This window comes from Nematolebias whitei, chromosome 10, assembly GCF_014905685.2.
Source record: "Nematolebias whitei isolate Nwh7 chromosome 10, NemWhi1, whole genome shotgun sequence".
Lineage (NCBI taxonomy): Eukaryota > Metazoa > Chordata > Actinopteri > Cyprinodontiformes > Rivulidae > Nematolebias > Nematolebias whitei.
The window spans coordinates 15,872,199-15,887,322 of NC_056507.1; the positions used below are offsets into that span (position 1 = coordinate 15,872,199).

General features: G+C 39.4%; 1 protein-coding gene across 1 annotated transcript; it reads left to right on the forward strand.

The window, feature by feature from the left end:
* dyrk4 (dual-specificity tyrosine-(Y)-phosphorylation regulated kinase 4) lies at positions 1-12,140 on the forward strand. Its single transcript, XM_037682705.1, has 14 exons — positions 1-316; positions 2,562-2,645; positions 3,883-4,035; positions 4,200-4,350; positions 4,574-4,737; positions 7,634-7,770; positions 8,380-8,520; positions 9,175-9,313; positions 9,506-9,587; positions 9,718-9,890; positions 9,994-10,054; positions 10,283-10,412; positions 10,573-10,730; positions 11,887-12,140. The coding sequence occupies exons 1-14, from the start codon at positions 293-295 to the stop codon at positions 12,138-12,140; spliced, it is 1,851 nt and encodes a 616-aa protein (XP_037538633.1). The 5' UTR covers positions 1-292.
* The last annotated feature ends 2,984 nt before the right edge of the window (positions 12,141-15,124 follow it).

The following is a 15,124-nucleotide window of genomic DNA, read 5'->3' on the forward strand; positions in this document are numbered from 1 at the left end:
GCAGAAGGCGTCAGGGCGCAGAGACCCTCAACAGCTTGTTCGCTCACTAATCTCTTCTCTGACGACAGCGCATTACCCAGGGCACGTAAAACTAGGAGTACTGCAGGTTTGGGTTGGGAAACCTCATCACTCATCAGGATTTTACTCCTTGGAGTGGATTCAGTCACGAAGACAGATCTGTGAACCCTCTGCCTTTTTGTTTTACTGCTGGGATGTTGGATATAATGACTCTCTGCTGGATTTTATAATTTCTCCAGAGTGTGTTTGAAGCGCTAAAACTAAAACTGAGAGCATGTTGCCAGAAATAAATAACAAGGTGAGGAACTGTTGCTGCTGATTGACTGCTTGGTGAAACAGCATTTAACTGTAATGTCACAGATGATATTTTATTTCAGTTTTATTCTCTTTAGAGTCAATTTAATGGGACACAAGTGGATACTTGCTGTAATATCATTTTCTAATCTAAGCAATATCATTGCATGCGACTACATTCTTTCCTTACCTCCAATCATTCATTAATTCATCATTATTTATATAAATCATATTTGTTTTTCTTTCTTATTTTTGATGAATCAAGGGATTTTTGCCAAAACAAGGTGACTATGTTTTATTAACTGACCACTTGTCTGTTGACTGGGTTTTAAGTCGTTCTAAATCATTTAAGTTTTTCATCCACATGTTATTTTGCATATATCATATTTTGCCTTTTTGCTTCTGAACATATGCCAAGTAGTGATAAAAAAAAAAATCTGATCCATTTCTATTTCAGTCAGACTTTAGTCCACTTATTTCAGTGTTTGTTGTGCTGACAGATTCCCTAAGTCTAAAAGTGTTCTGGTGTATTTTTCACACCGTACATGGGAACTGATAAATTTAACCATGACTTTTTTTATTTATTAGATCTTAAAAGATAATTCTTTAATGACCAAATCTGATGTTAAAATAACAGTTGTGGATTTGTTGCAAATATCATTTTTTTCCATTGGCTCCCATTTGATGATGTGTGATTTAAAACTGAATGGATACTGTGATTTATGACAAGAGTCCCTCTGATATATTATATTGTGTTTTACAGTTTGTTGATGCTTACTTTGCTCCTGGTTTAATTGCTTTGGTTTGACCTTCTGACCAACTGACCCTTCTGGAGGCCGAACATTTGCAGAGATCACAGACCTACAGCCACATGTGTGGAGTCACCTTTCCAGATCAATCTTTGTTTTACGTGATTGTGCATTCTTTATCTAACTTTGTCTTTCACTAGAGGAACAAAATGGTATTTTCGACTAAATCTGTATTTTATTAATATATAATATCCAATAAGTTTTTTGGGGGGTTTTTTACATTCAACCTTTATTTATTATACAGGTTAGTCTCATTGAGCCTCGAGGACTCATTTACAAGAGAAACCTGTTTAAAATTCCATAACAAAACCGAGTTTAACAACCTAATTCACTCATTTATTGATCTTGCATTTGTTCTTTTTAGTTTTTATGCAGACATTTTCTCACTTCGTCCTGATAACTGATGCTCATCTGAACAGCAAACATGGTTTATTTTATACAGTTTCGGTGCTGATCTCGTGCGAAACAGATGAGCAGGAGGTCAGGAGTCATTATTTTTCCTGGTCACGCGTCAATAAGTCACTGATCATTAGAAAAGCTTACAGCCGAAGATAAGTTTTAGAAGCCAGCCTGTTACAGTGACCTACATGGCTCCTGCTGTCACTCACTGCGCCCCGAAGATTGTAACATGACAACACATTGTACCCCTTGTCCGGTAGTTTCATTTACTCACTGAACAATTAGAATGACTTTATAAAGGAGTGTTGCATCAAATGTCACAGGATTAGAAAGCAGCTTTAGAAAGTTTATTTTATGGTAAAAATCATCCGAGGATTGATTCTGATGTTTCATTCTTTGGCCTCTCAGTCTAGTGTTTGGATTATGATTGGGAAGATCTCATGCACACATCACATCACTTATCCTGAACAACTCCTCCCGATCAGATTAGATGGAGTTCTGCACAAATACTTGCACAAGCTTTGTTTCACCCATCACAGTTCCACGCCCATGTAAGCTGCACCTAAGCTCAACTTCAGATTTACTGCTTTCCTCTAACACATTATTGTCACATTGCTCTCCGTTGTGCACATGGGCGAGCACATGTGCACGTACTGCAGCTGTAACTAAGACAGAGCGTATACTGGAAAGTGAGCGGATCGTTGTTGCTAGGTTTTTGCTGAAGTGATCTATTTTAGGAGTGCATTATTTTTGCTAGTCTGGTTTTAACCCAGCTCCGATGCCCAGAGGCGATGTGTTGCTGGAGAGACTGGAGAATCCAGCCGACGCAGAAACAAGCATTTTCATTATAATGTAACCGCTTCAGTTGCTTTTCTTTCAGTGTAAAGGAATCTGAGTTTTAAAAATTGTGTTATGATGCATCATTCTACATAAATATCTCTGTAGAAGAGAATTATATTTACCTGTTGTACAGTTATAAAAGGCAGCCATATTTTTTTGTTGTTGTGGCTTTTTTATGAATCACTTTTATGTCTCCTGCAGGCAACACGGCCAGAGGCCTTCCCTCACCCTCACAGACTCCCAGCAGAAGGCAGCCGTATTGGAACAAATCGGCCCTGTTCTCAGGTCAGTGCCTCCCCCCCTTCCCTGCATGATGCTGCTATAGCTGGCGCATACTCAGAACATGTTGTACCAACAATACCAGCTCTCCTCTTCTGCATTTAAACTGCATGAGGTGTGCATCAAAAATTCCTCATTCAGTCACCACAGCAAGTTTATTTCTACACCGTCACACATTGGACAGTTCAAAGTGCTGTACAAATGCAGGGAAATGCATAAAATAAAGGAATGCAAACGCTAAAAAGGCTTGCTCTCTTCTGTTTTTCTATACATGTAATGTAATTTCACCAGAATATAAGAAAAATATCCCAAATAATGATCTTCTTTTGTTTTTATCTTGCATAAAAACGATGTAACTGCTCATCTGTGTGCAAACATGAGGGGCAAAGCTATGGCATTGTATTTTATGTAACACTAGTTTGTATTTAAACAATATGTCTACTTGTGCACAGGTACTGTTTCCTTTCTTTGCCTGTTGTGGCAGCTTCTCGTCACTATATTTAGCTCCGTCTCTATGCGTCCTGAGCAAGTTAACAAATCCTGCTGCAGCTCCCAGCTCGTAAAAAAAATACCCGCAGCATATACGTCGAGTTTTGTTAATAATTTATATTGAAAATGTTAGTGCTGGATAGCTTCAAGGGTATCAAACTGCACATAAAACAGATAATACAAGTGTAACAGATAAAGAAATAAGGATTATTTTAATCTGGAGAGTCTGGCAAAAGACAGAGGTCTAAATTTGTTCCTCACTCACAAGGCTGAGCTGTGCGAAGCTGCAACACATGTAATCGTGCTCTGAGAGCAACTGCAGTGTCAATCAGAGAAAAGCAGGTTCTCCTCCCGCACAAAGCCACCACAGACAGACCCTGTCAAGGCTCAGCCTGATGAGGCTTTGTCCCCGTTTCACTTTCACCCTGATCAGTAATTCCAGTCGCTTACCTGCTGGAGGGTCCTGGTCACCTGAGCCCGCATGCAGGCGGGGAGCTCTTTTAGAGCACCAACCAGGACTGAAGAGAAACACTGATCCACACATGTACTTGAGAAAAAAATTGCTTTAAAGGACTAGAAGGAATGTGTATAGTACAAATTCACCATGAAATAGTGAAAATGTCTTGGTTTCTTGTGGAGTCATTGACTGAACAAACAAATGTAATCTTTTTTGGATTTCATTTAATAATTTTATCTGTGTTACTTCTTTTTCATTGAAAAGCAACACAGTTTAAACAAATCCTCTGATTCTCAGAAGTTTGTCTCTGGTGTGGGGACCCTGCCTCAGCTCGAGCCACCGGTGGTCCAAGTGGTGGTCAGCAACGCCAAAAACCAGCACCAGCAGTCAGACAACATCCTGCCCCAAATTGCCAACAAGGGGGGTCAACACAGCTATCAGACAAACACGGTGAGACCCTCGTTCATTAGATACTCACATTTTGTAGCTCTAGCAGCTAATTGTTGATGAGCTTTGCAATGGAGCACTGCGAAACATAAAAACTATAAATATCACTTCAAATTTTTAAATTTTTTTTGGTTATACTCTGATTTTTTTTTATTGTTTTTAATCAGGTTGAGAGGTCAAAGCAAACACATCAGTTCAACATGAGGTTTGGCACAGCGATGGATAAAGTGCCGGTTTCTCGTAACAGCAATAATTTCAGCAACAAGCAGGAGAAGGAGAAGGCATATGAAGGTCAAAGGTTACCCATGTCACCTACAGGTATGTTGGTGTGGATCACAGGACACAATGGAACAGAATCTCAGCAGATTTGTAATGTAATTTCACAATTTCAGCTTATTGTAGGTGTTCACATGTAACGTTTTGTCCTAACCAACTCAACATGACATGCTGGTATTAGAAAACAACCACTCCTCTGCATTTGGCTGCTGCTTCATCAGCACAACAGTGACTCATCTTGTCCTCCTCTAACTTCCTGTTGCAGAGGCATTAAACAACTTTAAAGAGCGCATGACTGAGTTTGAGCAAGAAGAAATCAACGACTACGCACAGGTCTGGTTCTTGGGTCTGAGCTCCCAGAAAATCGAGGGTTCTCAAGGATCAGCACAGAACAACGGATATGATGACGAGCACGGCAGCTATGTCAGGGTGAGGTTTTTGATGATGCTCTAAGGGTTTTACTGATGGTCTTTATTCCATAATAAATTACCTGTTTTACTGTAAAATGTTCTAACTGGCTTACAGAGCTCTCACAAGTTTTCTGAAACTAAACCCCTTATACTTTTTTTTTTAAACCTAAATGTTATTAAATGAACATATAGGTTAGAATCTTACACAAAAACCATTTGCTTTTTCAGTCCAAAAGTTTCCAAAATTGTTTGAAGGCCAAGTTCCGTCTGCAGCACCTGTTCTCGAAACAGAAGAGAGGTTCACCGACATGTATAGGAGAAACTAGAAGTAAAGTTTTGAATGACCGAGTGTCTGTATTCAAGGACTCAAGGATTCAAGTTTCTTTATGTCATTCACATCGCATGTGGTACATGAGGTGGAACAAAATGTGTACACAGAGTCCCAGTTACATCCAACAATAGCAAAAATATAAAGTGTAAAAGAAACAGTAAATAAGGATCTAAGATATCAACTAAGATATACGCTAAACGAAAGCCCAATAGTATGCTAAAAGATTTAAGATATACTCTAGTCACTAATAGTGCAAAACAATACGCTGAACAAAAGCAGTACGATTCTCATAGATTCTGTTCGGCCACAATTTACATGTTTAATGCGAGCGGAGTCTGGCTCAGAGCCAACACCAAAACTACTTTGTAACATAAACTGAGATTTATTCAAAGAATGCAACAGAAATACAGAATCAAGGCACCAAAAGTGAAAAAGAACTAAATCTACAGCAGCATGGTTCTATTGGCAGAGTGGTTCTGATGACAGTGCGGTTATCTTAGCAACATGGTCCAGTTAGCAGCATGGTACTGTTAGCAGCATGCTCCCGTTGGCATGGTACTTTCAAAAAATGTTCAAGACTAAAACAACTGGACTTTATTTGTAACAAAGACCTTAACAAACCCTTACTGTGAGGTGTGATAGGTCAATCTGCATATGTAAGTATCTTACCTCAGTTTTATAACTCAAACCCCACACTTCCTCTTCTTTAAATTGAGAAAGCTCCTCAGATGAGAAGCGAAACATCTTCTGTTACAAATAAAGTCCAGTTGTTTTTGTCATGAACCTTTCTGAATTTACCACGTCCTGGATAACTGAGAATCTTCACCAGCGTATCACCATGGTACTGTTTGTGGTGTGGTTCAGTTAGCGACGTGGACTTGTTAGCATCTTTAGCAAAGTCTCAGGATGGGTGAACCTGTATTTCTGAGTTCAAATGAATGAAATGACAGTTCCTGTCCCACAAGGTCCTAAAGGTCAAGAGTTTTGACCTAAGACTCAGTTTTGACATAGGCCTAGTCCACTACATCTTGTTAACAGGTCCCGTCTGCAGCTTAATGATAATAAGGATCGCAGCAGCTGCCTCCCAAACTGCCCTCCAGAACTGGGTCCGGCAGACAGAGAACACCAGGTTCCCCCGCGGAGCAACTGTATGCAAGACAACCTAAAACTCTTGCATTTGAGTGTTGATGTTTAAGATGGATTAAAATCTTTCATTCAAATTGACATTATCTGAATGTTTCAAATATGATCCGTGATGACTATATTTAAATGATTTCTAAACTGTTATCCTGTTTCCTTTGAAAGCCTTTGTTTTAAGTAAAGCCACATGCTCAAAGGTGTACATGGCACATAAAAAGGTGTCTATACACAGTGGGTAGTATTATTCATATACTTTGCACCTTCTTACAAGATCCCATGTAATAAACTGTGCCCAGTGTTGAGCATGGCCGACTTTATTGTTGAATTAACAATACAGCATAATCCCAAGTGAGGTCACAAACCCTGCAGTAGGCTAAAGTGTCTATGAACTCAACATCTGATTGGCAGTTTTGTGCCAGTGGGGCAGAGGTAATGAATGAGCTCTTTAAGGCTGAATAACTTGGTCTCTCGTGTGTCTTTTGCTCCATTGTATTGTCACCATCACAGGTGTGACTGGCACGTGCAGTAGACTGAATATAGTGCTATGATCACTTTGTGAATATGATAGTATCGTGTTACATTAAACGCCTACTAAACTTGCTTTTAGTGGCATTTCTTGTTTCCTTGGGACACTAAAGTGAGGATCTCAGTGGGCCTCAACTGTTGAAAACTAGTTGGTGACTCAAACGACTCAGTATTACAAAAAAAAAGTCTCTCTTTTTTCTTGTTTGTTTGTTTTAGTTTTCTTGGAATTTTGAATATTTGTGACCAAGTGAGCCGTGCAAGCATGTTTTAGACAATTTTTGAAAATGATGGCAGATTTTTGTGCGCACAGCTTCCAGCATTCTATTTTTGACCATGCACAAAATTTCATTGTTCAACTTGCTTACATTATACCCACCTCACCTAGCTTTGCGCCCACCTTGGCAACTGACTCCATGGTTGTGATTGAATCGACCGAAGATACTCTTTTGGAATATAGATTTTAAAATGACTTGCATTTGTTGTTGAAATTGGTCTTTTCTGTCTAAAGAGAGCTCCCATGCAGAGGTCAAAATGCAACTTTTGCACTCTTGAAAGTGGTAGGAAACACTTGCAAAAAAAAATTGAGAACAGCTCAAGATGCTTGCAACAACTCTGTGAGTATTTTTGAAAGAAAATTAGTGGGACCATTTTTATTTTTATTCATTTATTTTTTTACCCGTTTAAAAATAAACAGGCAGGACTGTGAGCTTCTGCTACTCAGGAAAGTCAATTGAGTCCCCCCTCTAATGTTGCAGGGACATTCTGGAAACCCCCTCATGAATGCTGTTAGTCATCTCAGCCCAGTAAAACATTTAAGCAGGACAAATCAAACATCAACAACCAATGGATGATAATTATTATTTCTGTAAAGCACACACTATGCTGCTTGCTATTTATCATTCTTCCTGTTGTCTTCCAGGTGTTGCATGACCACATTGCATACAGGTTTGAAGTTCTTGAAGTGATTGGGAAAGGCTCCTTTGGGCAGGTCCTAAAATGCCTGGACCACAAGAGCAATGAACTTGTGGCCATTAAGATGATACGCAATAAGAAAAGGTACAAGTTCATTTCTATTTCACTTTATGTTCTTTCTTTACATTTTCAGGACATCATCCTCAAACAATTCACTTAGAAATTTTCAAAGATCAAGTCTGTGTTGCTTTTTGCTTTTAAATCATACCGCTGCTAAAGATTGGATAATGTGTGACTTGCAGGGAGTAATCTTTGGATATTTATTTGGGATCTGATGGAGTGTTGTAAGATTTTCCCACATGCCGGCACAGTGCTCATTTTACATTTTACGAGTGCGCCAATTCGTTGGGACCAGATTTAGCCTTGTGGAAGTTGGTGCCTCGTGGTGTTATTTTACCTGTCCTTCCTGACTAAGGATCACATCGGCTACAAACGTCTGAGTCCTGTTAGTTAGATCCAGGACTCTTTGGGTCTTGCCGCTCCTTCAATAATGCAGAAAACAAAAAGGCGCTAAGTACCACAATGCAGTTCCAAATGAACTCATGTTTCTGTTAGACAGGGATTTTTTTTCCCTGCACAAACTTGTTAAAGTTTAAGCTTGTGGGGTTTTAATTCTAGCTTACTTAGATCTGGACATTCAAAAATAAACCTTTTTGAATTTCCGAAACCTAACGCTCACAAACGTGTCTGCAGGTTTCATCACCAGGCTTTAGTTGAGCTGAAGATCCTGGAAGTGATCAAGAAGAAAGACAAAGACAATCTGCACAACGTCATTCACATGAAGGAGTACTTTTACTTCCGAAACCACCTTTGCATCTCCTTTGAGCTCTTGGGGTTAGTATGTGCACAAACATTTAGCACGCGAACAAGCAGGCCTGTGCAAAAGAGCGTAAACACTTTGCTGAATAATTAATCTTCTAATTGAAGGTGCATCACATTTACCTGGTAAAACAGAACGCTGCTTCTCACCTGTCTCTGCTGCTGCTAATACTTTATGCTTACGCAAATGTCAAGTGATTGTGTTAGAATCTGAAGCCGTCACTGTTTAAGAATAATTGCCACTCATTTATATTTGAGAGGGGCATCATTTTATGTGTCAGTCTGGCTGAATGACCTTTAGGGGACAACTTGGACTCACACCTTGTCTTATGTTACTGTCACTGTATCCTTTAGTTAAGGCCTAGACCAGGGCCCTATCTCTTACCCCATCTTGCTTCATGGTGTGAAATATCCAATTACATCCTCTAAAGAAGTTTATGCGTATCACAAGAACCAGGATATATCAGGAGGATACACGCTGTATGTGTCTGTCTATGAATGCAGCAAAATTGTGTTGTTTTCTAGTATGTGCTTGACAGTAAGTCAATGTTTCATTGAGGGTGTTCAGTGTATGCTTACTTTTCCCTTGTTCATCTGAAAATGACAGAAAAAAAGACAAATCTATTGGAGTATTGAATTAATCCTTCCTTGTCTTGTCCATTCTTACAGGGTTAACTTGTACGAGCTCATCAAAAAGAACAACTTTCAGGGCTTCAGTCTCGCTCTGATTCGCCGGTTTGCCCACGCACTTCTCAGGTGCCTACAGATGCTGCACGGGGAGAAGATCATCCACTGTGACCTGAAGCCGGTATGAACCATCATCTTCATCACTGCCAATAGAAAAAGCCTGCTTTTAGAGAATAAATTGCCCATACCTTTGTATTGATTCACTGTATCTTGCTTGAAATGTTGATCTTGAACGCCATCTTTTGGACAAATACTGAAACTGCACCACAATGACTGAAGTTTTTTTTTTTTTTTATGTTTGATTGTATTTCAGGAGAACATTCTTCTCTCTCAACGAGGGCCAGGAAACATCAAGGTGGTTGATTTTGGATCAAGTTGCTATGAACAACAAAGAGGTATGATTACATATAGAACTGTTTTACTATATCAAAATATCCAATGAGGTTGACAATGCTATTTATATGAGCATAAATATCTGAATACATGCATCTTGTCTATTTTTCCCTTTACTTTCCCTTCGTTTAGTGTACACCTACATCCAGAGTCGTTTCTATCGCTCTCCAGAGGTTATACTGGGCCACCCTTACAGCATGGCCATTGACATGTGGAGTCTGGGCTGCATCCTCGCTGAGCTCTACACGGGCTATCCTCTCTTTCCAGGAGAGAGTGAAGTGGAGCAGATAGCTTGCATAATGGAGGTGTGGAATGGGAAACTAGATGATTATTTAGCCCAAAGATCATCAAAAATAATTGGTTTCTGCTTCTGTGTTTTAAAGAGTTCTGATATTTTTCATCCAACAGGTTCTTGGAATGCCTCCAAATGATTTTGTTCAATCAGCATCAAGGAGGAAGTTATTCTTCGGTGAGAGTTAGACTTCATCTTGATTCAAAGCTTTAATTGCAGTTGTATTTTTGTGTGGATATTCTACAAATACATGTCATACAGTAAGCAACGTTGCTTGTTAAACTGCACTGGATTACTGAGCATGCATCAGGATACTTGTTAAACAATATTTTCAACAGGGTTTGTGATCATTATTTGTACAAAATATGCCCAATTTATTGATACATACATGTTTTTTTCGCACAGACTCTAAAGGAAACCCAAGAAACACCACGAACAGTAAAGGGAAGAAGAGGAAACCCAACTCCATAGAGCTGTCGACTGCACTGAAAACCAACGATCCTTTGTTTTTAGATTTTATCCAACGCTGCCTTGAGTATGTTCAGTCGAAAGTACTGCCAAACTATTTTTACACTTGGCTTCACAGACCGTCTTTGTGCTGGTTGTAAAACAGAAACAGTTATCCTCTGTCTTTGTTTGACTTAAAATTGAACGTATTATTTTGAACCAATTTTTTTATGTACCATATTTTTCAGTTGGGATCCAACTAAACGTATGACACCTGATGAGGGGTTACAGCACCAGTGGATTCAGGATGGAAATTTCAACAAAGTCCGATCCAGAACCAAGCCTACAGTCAAGAAGACCACAGACAGTTCCACCAACACAGACAAACAAGCTAACAGTAAGCCTGGTAAGGGTGCATCAAGCTTGCATGTTTAAACAGTAAAACCACTACCGTATTTTCCGCCATATACGTTGCACCACCGTATAAGTTGCATTAGTCCAAATATGTCTAAAAAAGTGGAAAAATACATAAATATGTCACTTCACCATATAAGTCGCATCTATTATGCGTCACCACTGACGCTTTGCGTTTGTTATGCGTCACCGCTGACACCCCGGAAATGTGGGCCAGTGTTGTGCCAAAAATTTATTGGCTGCCAATGGCAGATGCGGGAGCATGCACCGGAGGACTTTAACAAGAATTTAACAAAATTAACACTTAAAAACAATTGTTCGTTTGCTTGAAATTATAGCAAAGGTGTGTCTCAGTCTAACTTTTCCTTAATAAATGCACTATATTGGTCAAATCAGCTGCATTCCAAAAGCTGATTTGCAGCTGTGGGGACGCGCAGAGGGACGACTCGCTGTGCATTTCTTTGAAATTTAACAAAGATAACCACCTAAAAACAATTATTTGTTTGCTCAAAATTGTAGTAAAGGTGTGTCTCAGTTTAACATTTCCTTAATAAATGCACTTTAATGGAAAAATCAGCTGAATTTCATAAGTGTTTTCTGCATTGGTGCTCCGGGAGCACGCAGAGGGAGGAAATCAGGAAGGAGGAACACTGCGCATTTCTTCAAAACTTAACAAGATAAGCACCTAAAACAATCATTTGTTTGCTCGACATTATAGCAAAGCTGTGTCTCAGTTGAACTTTTACTTAATAAATGCACTTGCATTTCGCTGGGGAGGTGCAGCAAAATTAAGCTGATTTGACGGTTGCTCCAGGTGAGCTGGACGAAGATGGCAAGCCAATTGTGTCATTAATAGCCACTTTTACCAGACAAGACACAACGGCATGCTCCTTCTTTAGTGCCATCTAGCGGCTGAAAATGGTAGTGTTCAATATTTTCAATGTCAGAATGAATGAAAACGGTCCAAAAATTGGTTTATAAATAGGGGGAAAAATATAAATAAGTCGCTTCGGTGTATAAGTCGCAGGGCATGCAAATTATGCAAAAAATTGCAACGTATAGGCTGGAAAATACGGTACATCTATGTATACACCATTTTTTAACAAAAAATAAATTGTATTAAATTTCATTTGCTGTCTATCATGCAGCAGAGAAGACCAGCTCAGAAAACAGCAGTAAAGACAAACTAAAGAGAGACGGTTCATCAACTGGATCAAACATGGTTTCTGTCGAGCGTCTGCGGCCAATTGGAGCCTCAGCAGAGGAGGAGGTGTGCGAGGGTGAAGTAATAAATACACAACAGCAAGAAGGCAGTGGAGAGAGGCCCATTCACATCATCATCAAACCTCAAAAGGAAATGGGCACAGAAAGGAAAGATAGCCAGGAGCCCCCTCAGTGGTAGCACCTCAACCATCAAATCATGTTGCATTCATGAAGAGTGGGGAAAATGAGAGACTTAAGAACCTGCATTTGTTTGGATCTGGACTGTCATAAAAATAGAGCCTAAAAATGGCCATAACTTATGTTACAGAAAAAAAGTTCAAGGATTCAAGCCTGAGTGTCGTGTTTGAAAGTAGCTGAAATGAGTGATTTTGTGCTACAAACAAAACATAGAAGTACAGAAGATCAACTAATCATCAGCAAAGAGACATATTCTATTTATTAGTTTAATTACACAGTTACGGTGTATTGTTTTTGTTATTGTGAAGCTATTTTTTTAGACAGTGAAATCAACTGTTCATTGTATTTTTATAGGAGTTGAGATGTGGGCAGTTTTGCAAGAGTTTATTATAGTCTGTCATGCTTGAGACACCAAACCATCTGCCACATAAACAATTGCTGATGCTGTTTTCTATATTACTGAATCCAGTCTGTTGTGTATTTAAAAAAAACACAAGTTTTTTTTTTTTATTCTTGAGAACATAGCTGTATTAATAAAAGCATGGGTAGCATTGTCATAAATCTGTTTCTGTTCAATTTGTTTCTTTGCCATGTTATACCTCTATTTTACTTAAAGATAAAACATTTGTAGGTTTGATCGCATTTTGGCTGAGCCAAATGCTTTTTTTTTTTCTAACAACAACAAAATTAATAGTTGTTCCATACATTTCTATTGTGATTTAAGTTGAGGTGCAGTACTTGTTACTGGTCATTTCCCTTGTTTATTGTTAAATATATCTGAGCCTCTAAAGATATTTTAACAAAACACACCGTAAAAATGTATTTGTAATAGAATTTATTGTACTTTTTTTTTTTTTACTGTAATTTCTTATACATATGTACAACAGAACATATTTTAAAATTTATTGAAGATTTAGACAAGGTTTTACTTGTTGTTATTGAACAAAATCATTTTGTACGTATGTGACTTCTAATGTTTTGCTTTTTTTTTCTTTGTATTTCGATCTGAAGACAACCCTAGCGTTGATAGTTTGTGCCTTGCAGTATTAGAAATTTTGCACTTTATTATTGTGTCTACACTTGGATTAGAAGCTGCTGCCTACTTTCCCAACAAATATAATTTAGGCTAACCTGAAAGCATCTTTTTATTTTACACAAAGTTATTTGATTTTACAGAGCAACAATTCTAACGTTACTGTGTAACCTTACAGGTTTATGTTTGCTTTCTTAAAAAGTCAAATTTAAAACAAAGACAGTCTTGTGCCCTCTCTTTGTGTTAGCTAAGAGTCAATCTTGAGAAGATGGATTGTAGCTGCAAAAAGTAAAAGATTATTGTTATGTATTATATTCTGAAATAAATGTTTCAAAAGATGTTTGCTTTTGATGATTCCTGGTTGTTCTCAGTTTATCGTTTGTGTGCACAAGAATCAACCTGATATTAAACTGCATCTTCAGGATATCTTTCTGATCTAAAGTTTACCATAGAATGTGAGCCATAAACTTTGGACATTTGCAACAGCATAAATATTTACATACGTGGTATTTTCATGTTGTGATCTTTTTTCCTGCATGAATGCAAAATGAAACACATTGCATAATTGTTGTCATAAAAAATTAGTAAAATGAATATTTCATTACTATCCATCCATCCATAATCTTCCTCTTATTCTGAAGTCGGGTTGCGGCGGCAGCAGCTTGAGCACGGAGGTCCAGACATCTCTTTTCACAGCCACCTCTTCTGGGAGGACTTCAAGGCACTCCCAGGCCAACCGAGAGACCTAGTCTCTCCAGCATGTCCTGGGTCTTCCTCGTGGGTTCCTTCCAGTCAGACATGCCCGAAACACCAGGAGGTGCCCAGTGGGCATCCTTACCAGATGCCTGAACCACCTCAACTGGCTCCTCTTGATGTGGAGGAGCAGAGGTTCTACTCAGAGTCTCTCCAGATAACTGAACTTCTCATCCTATCTCTAAGGGAGAATCCAGCTACCCTGCAGAGGAAACTCATTTCAACCGCCTGTATCGGTGATCTCATTCTTTCGGTCACTACCTAGAGTTTGTGACCATAAGTGAGGGTAGGAACGTACACCGACAGGTAAACGGAGAGCTTTGTCTTACAGCTCAGCTCCCTCTTCACCACAACGGACCGGCACAGAGGCCGCAATATTGCAGACGCTGCACCAATCCATCTGTCAATCTCAAGCTCCATTCTTCCCTCACTCGTGAACAAAACCCCGAGATACTTGAACTCCTCCACTTGAGGCAGAACCTCACCCTCGGCCCGAAGAGCAGTCTACCCTTTTCCAGTTGAGGACCATGACCTCAGATTTGGAGGTGCTGATTCTCATCCCAGCCACTTCACACTCAGCTGCGAACCGCTAAGATCACAGCTCGATGACGCCAACAGGACCACATCATCTGCAAAGAGCAGAGATGGAATCCTGAGGCCACCCCCTCCACCACCTGGATGCACCGAGAAATTCTGTCCATAAAAGTTATGAACAGAATCTGTGTCAATGGGCAGCCCTGGCAGAGACCAACTTCCACCCTGAAGGGGTCCGATAACCGGCAATGTGAACCAAACTTTTGCAATGCTTGTATAGGGACAGAACAGCCCATAGGCCCTGAATCCCATACTCATGGAGCACCCCCCACAGTGTACCTCGAGGAACACGGTTGAAAGCCTTCTCCAAGTCCACAAAAGACTGGATGGGCAAACTCCCATGACCCCTCGAGGACTCTAGTGAGGGTAAAAAGCTGATCCAGTGTTCCATGGCCAGGACGGAAACAGCATTGTTCCTCCTCGATCTGAGGTTCGATTATTAGTATTTCATTACTATGAAGGAAAAAAATAAAATTTAACCCAACTGCGACATAAATATGCACACATGTTAAAGCATGTTGCTATCAGGACTTTATGACCCTTTAGAGAATTTTAACTTCTTTAAACAGTTTGGAAATACATAAGCCTAATAAAATCCCTTTTGA

Coding starts and splice junctions, on each gene's coding strand:
- dyrk4 (XM_037682705.1), top strand. CDS start 293: ATGTTGCCAGAAATAAATAACAAG. Junction 2,646..3,882: donor CAAATCGGCCCTGTTCTCAG/GTCAGTGCCTCC, acceptor TCTGATTCTCAG/AAGTTTGTCTCTGGTGTGGG. Junction 4,351..4,573: donor GTTACCCATGTCACCTACAG/GTATGTTGGTGT, acceptor TTCCTGTTGCAG/AGGCATTAAACAACTTTAAA.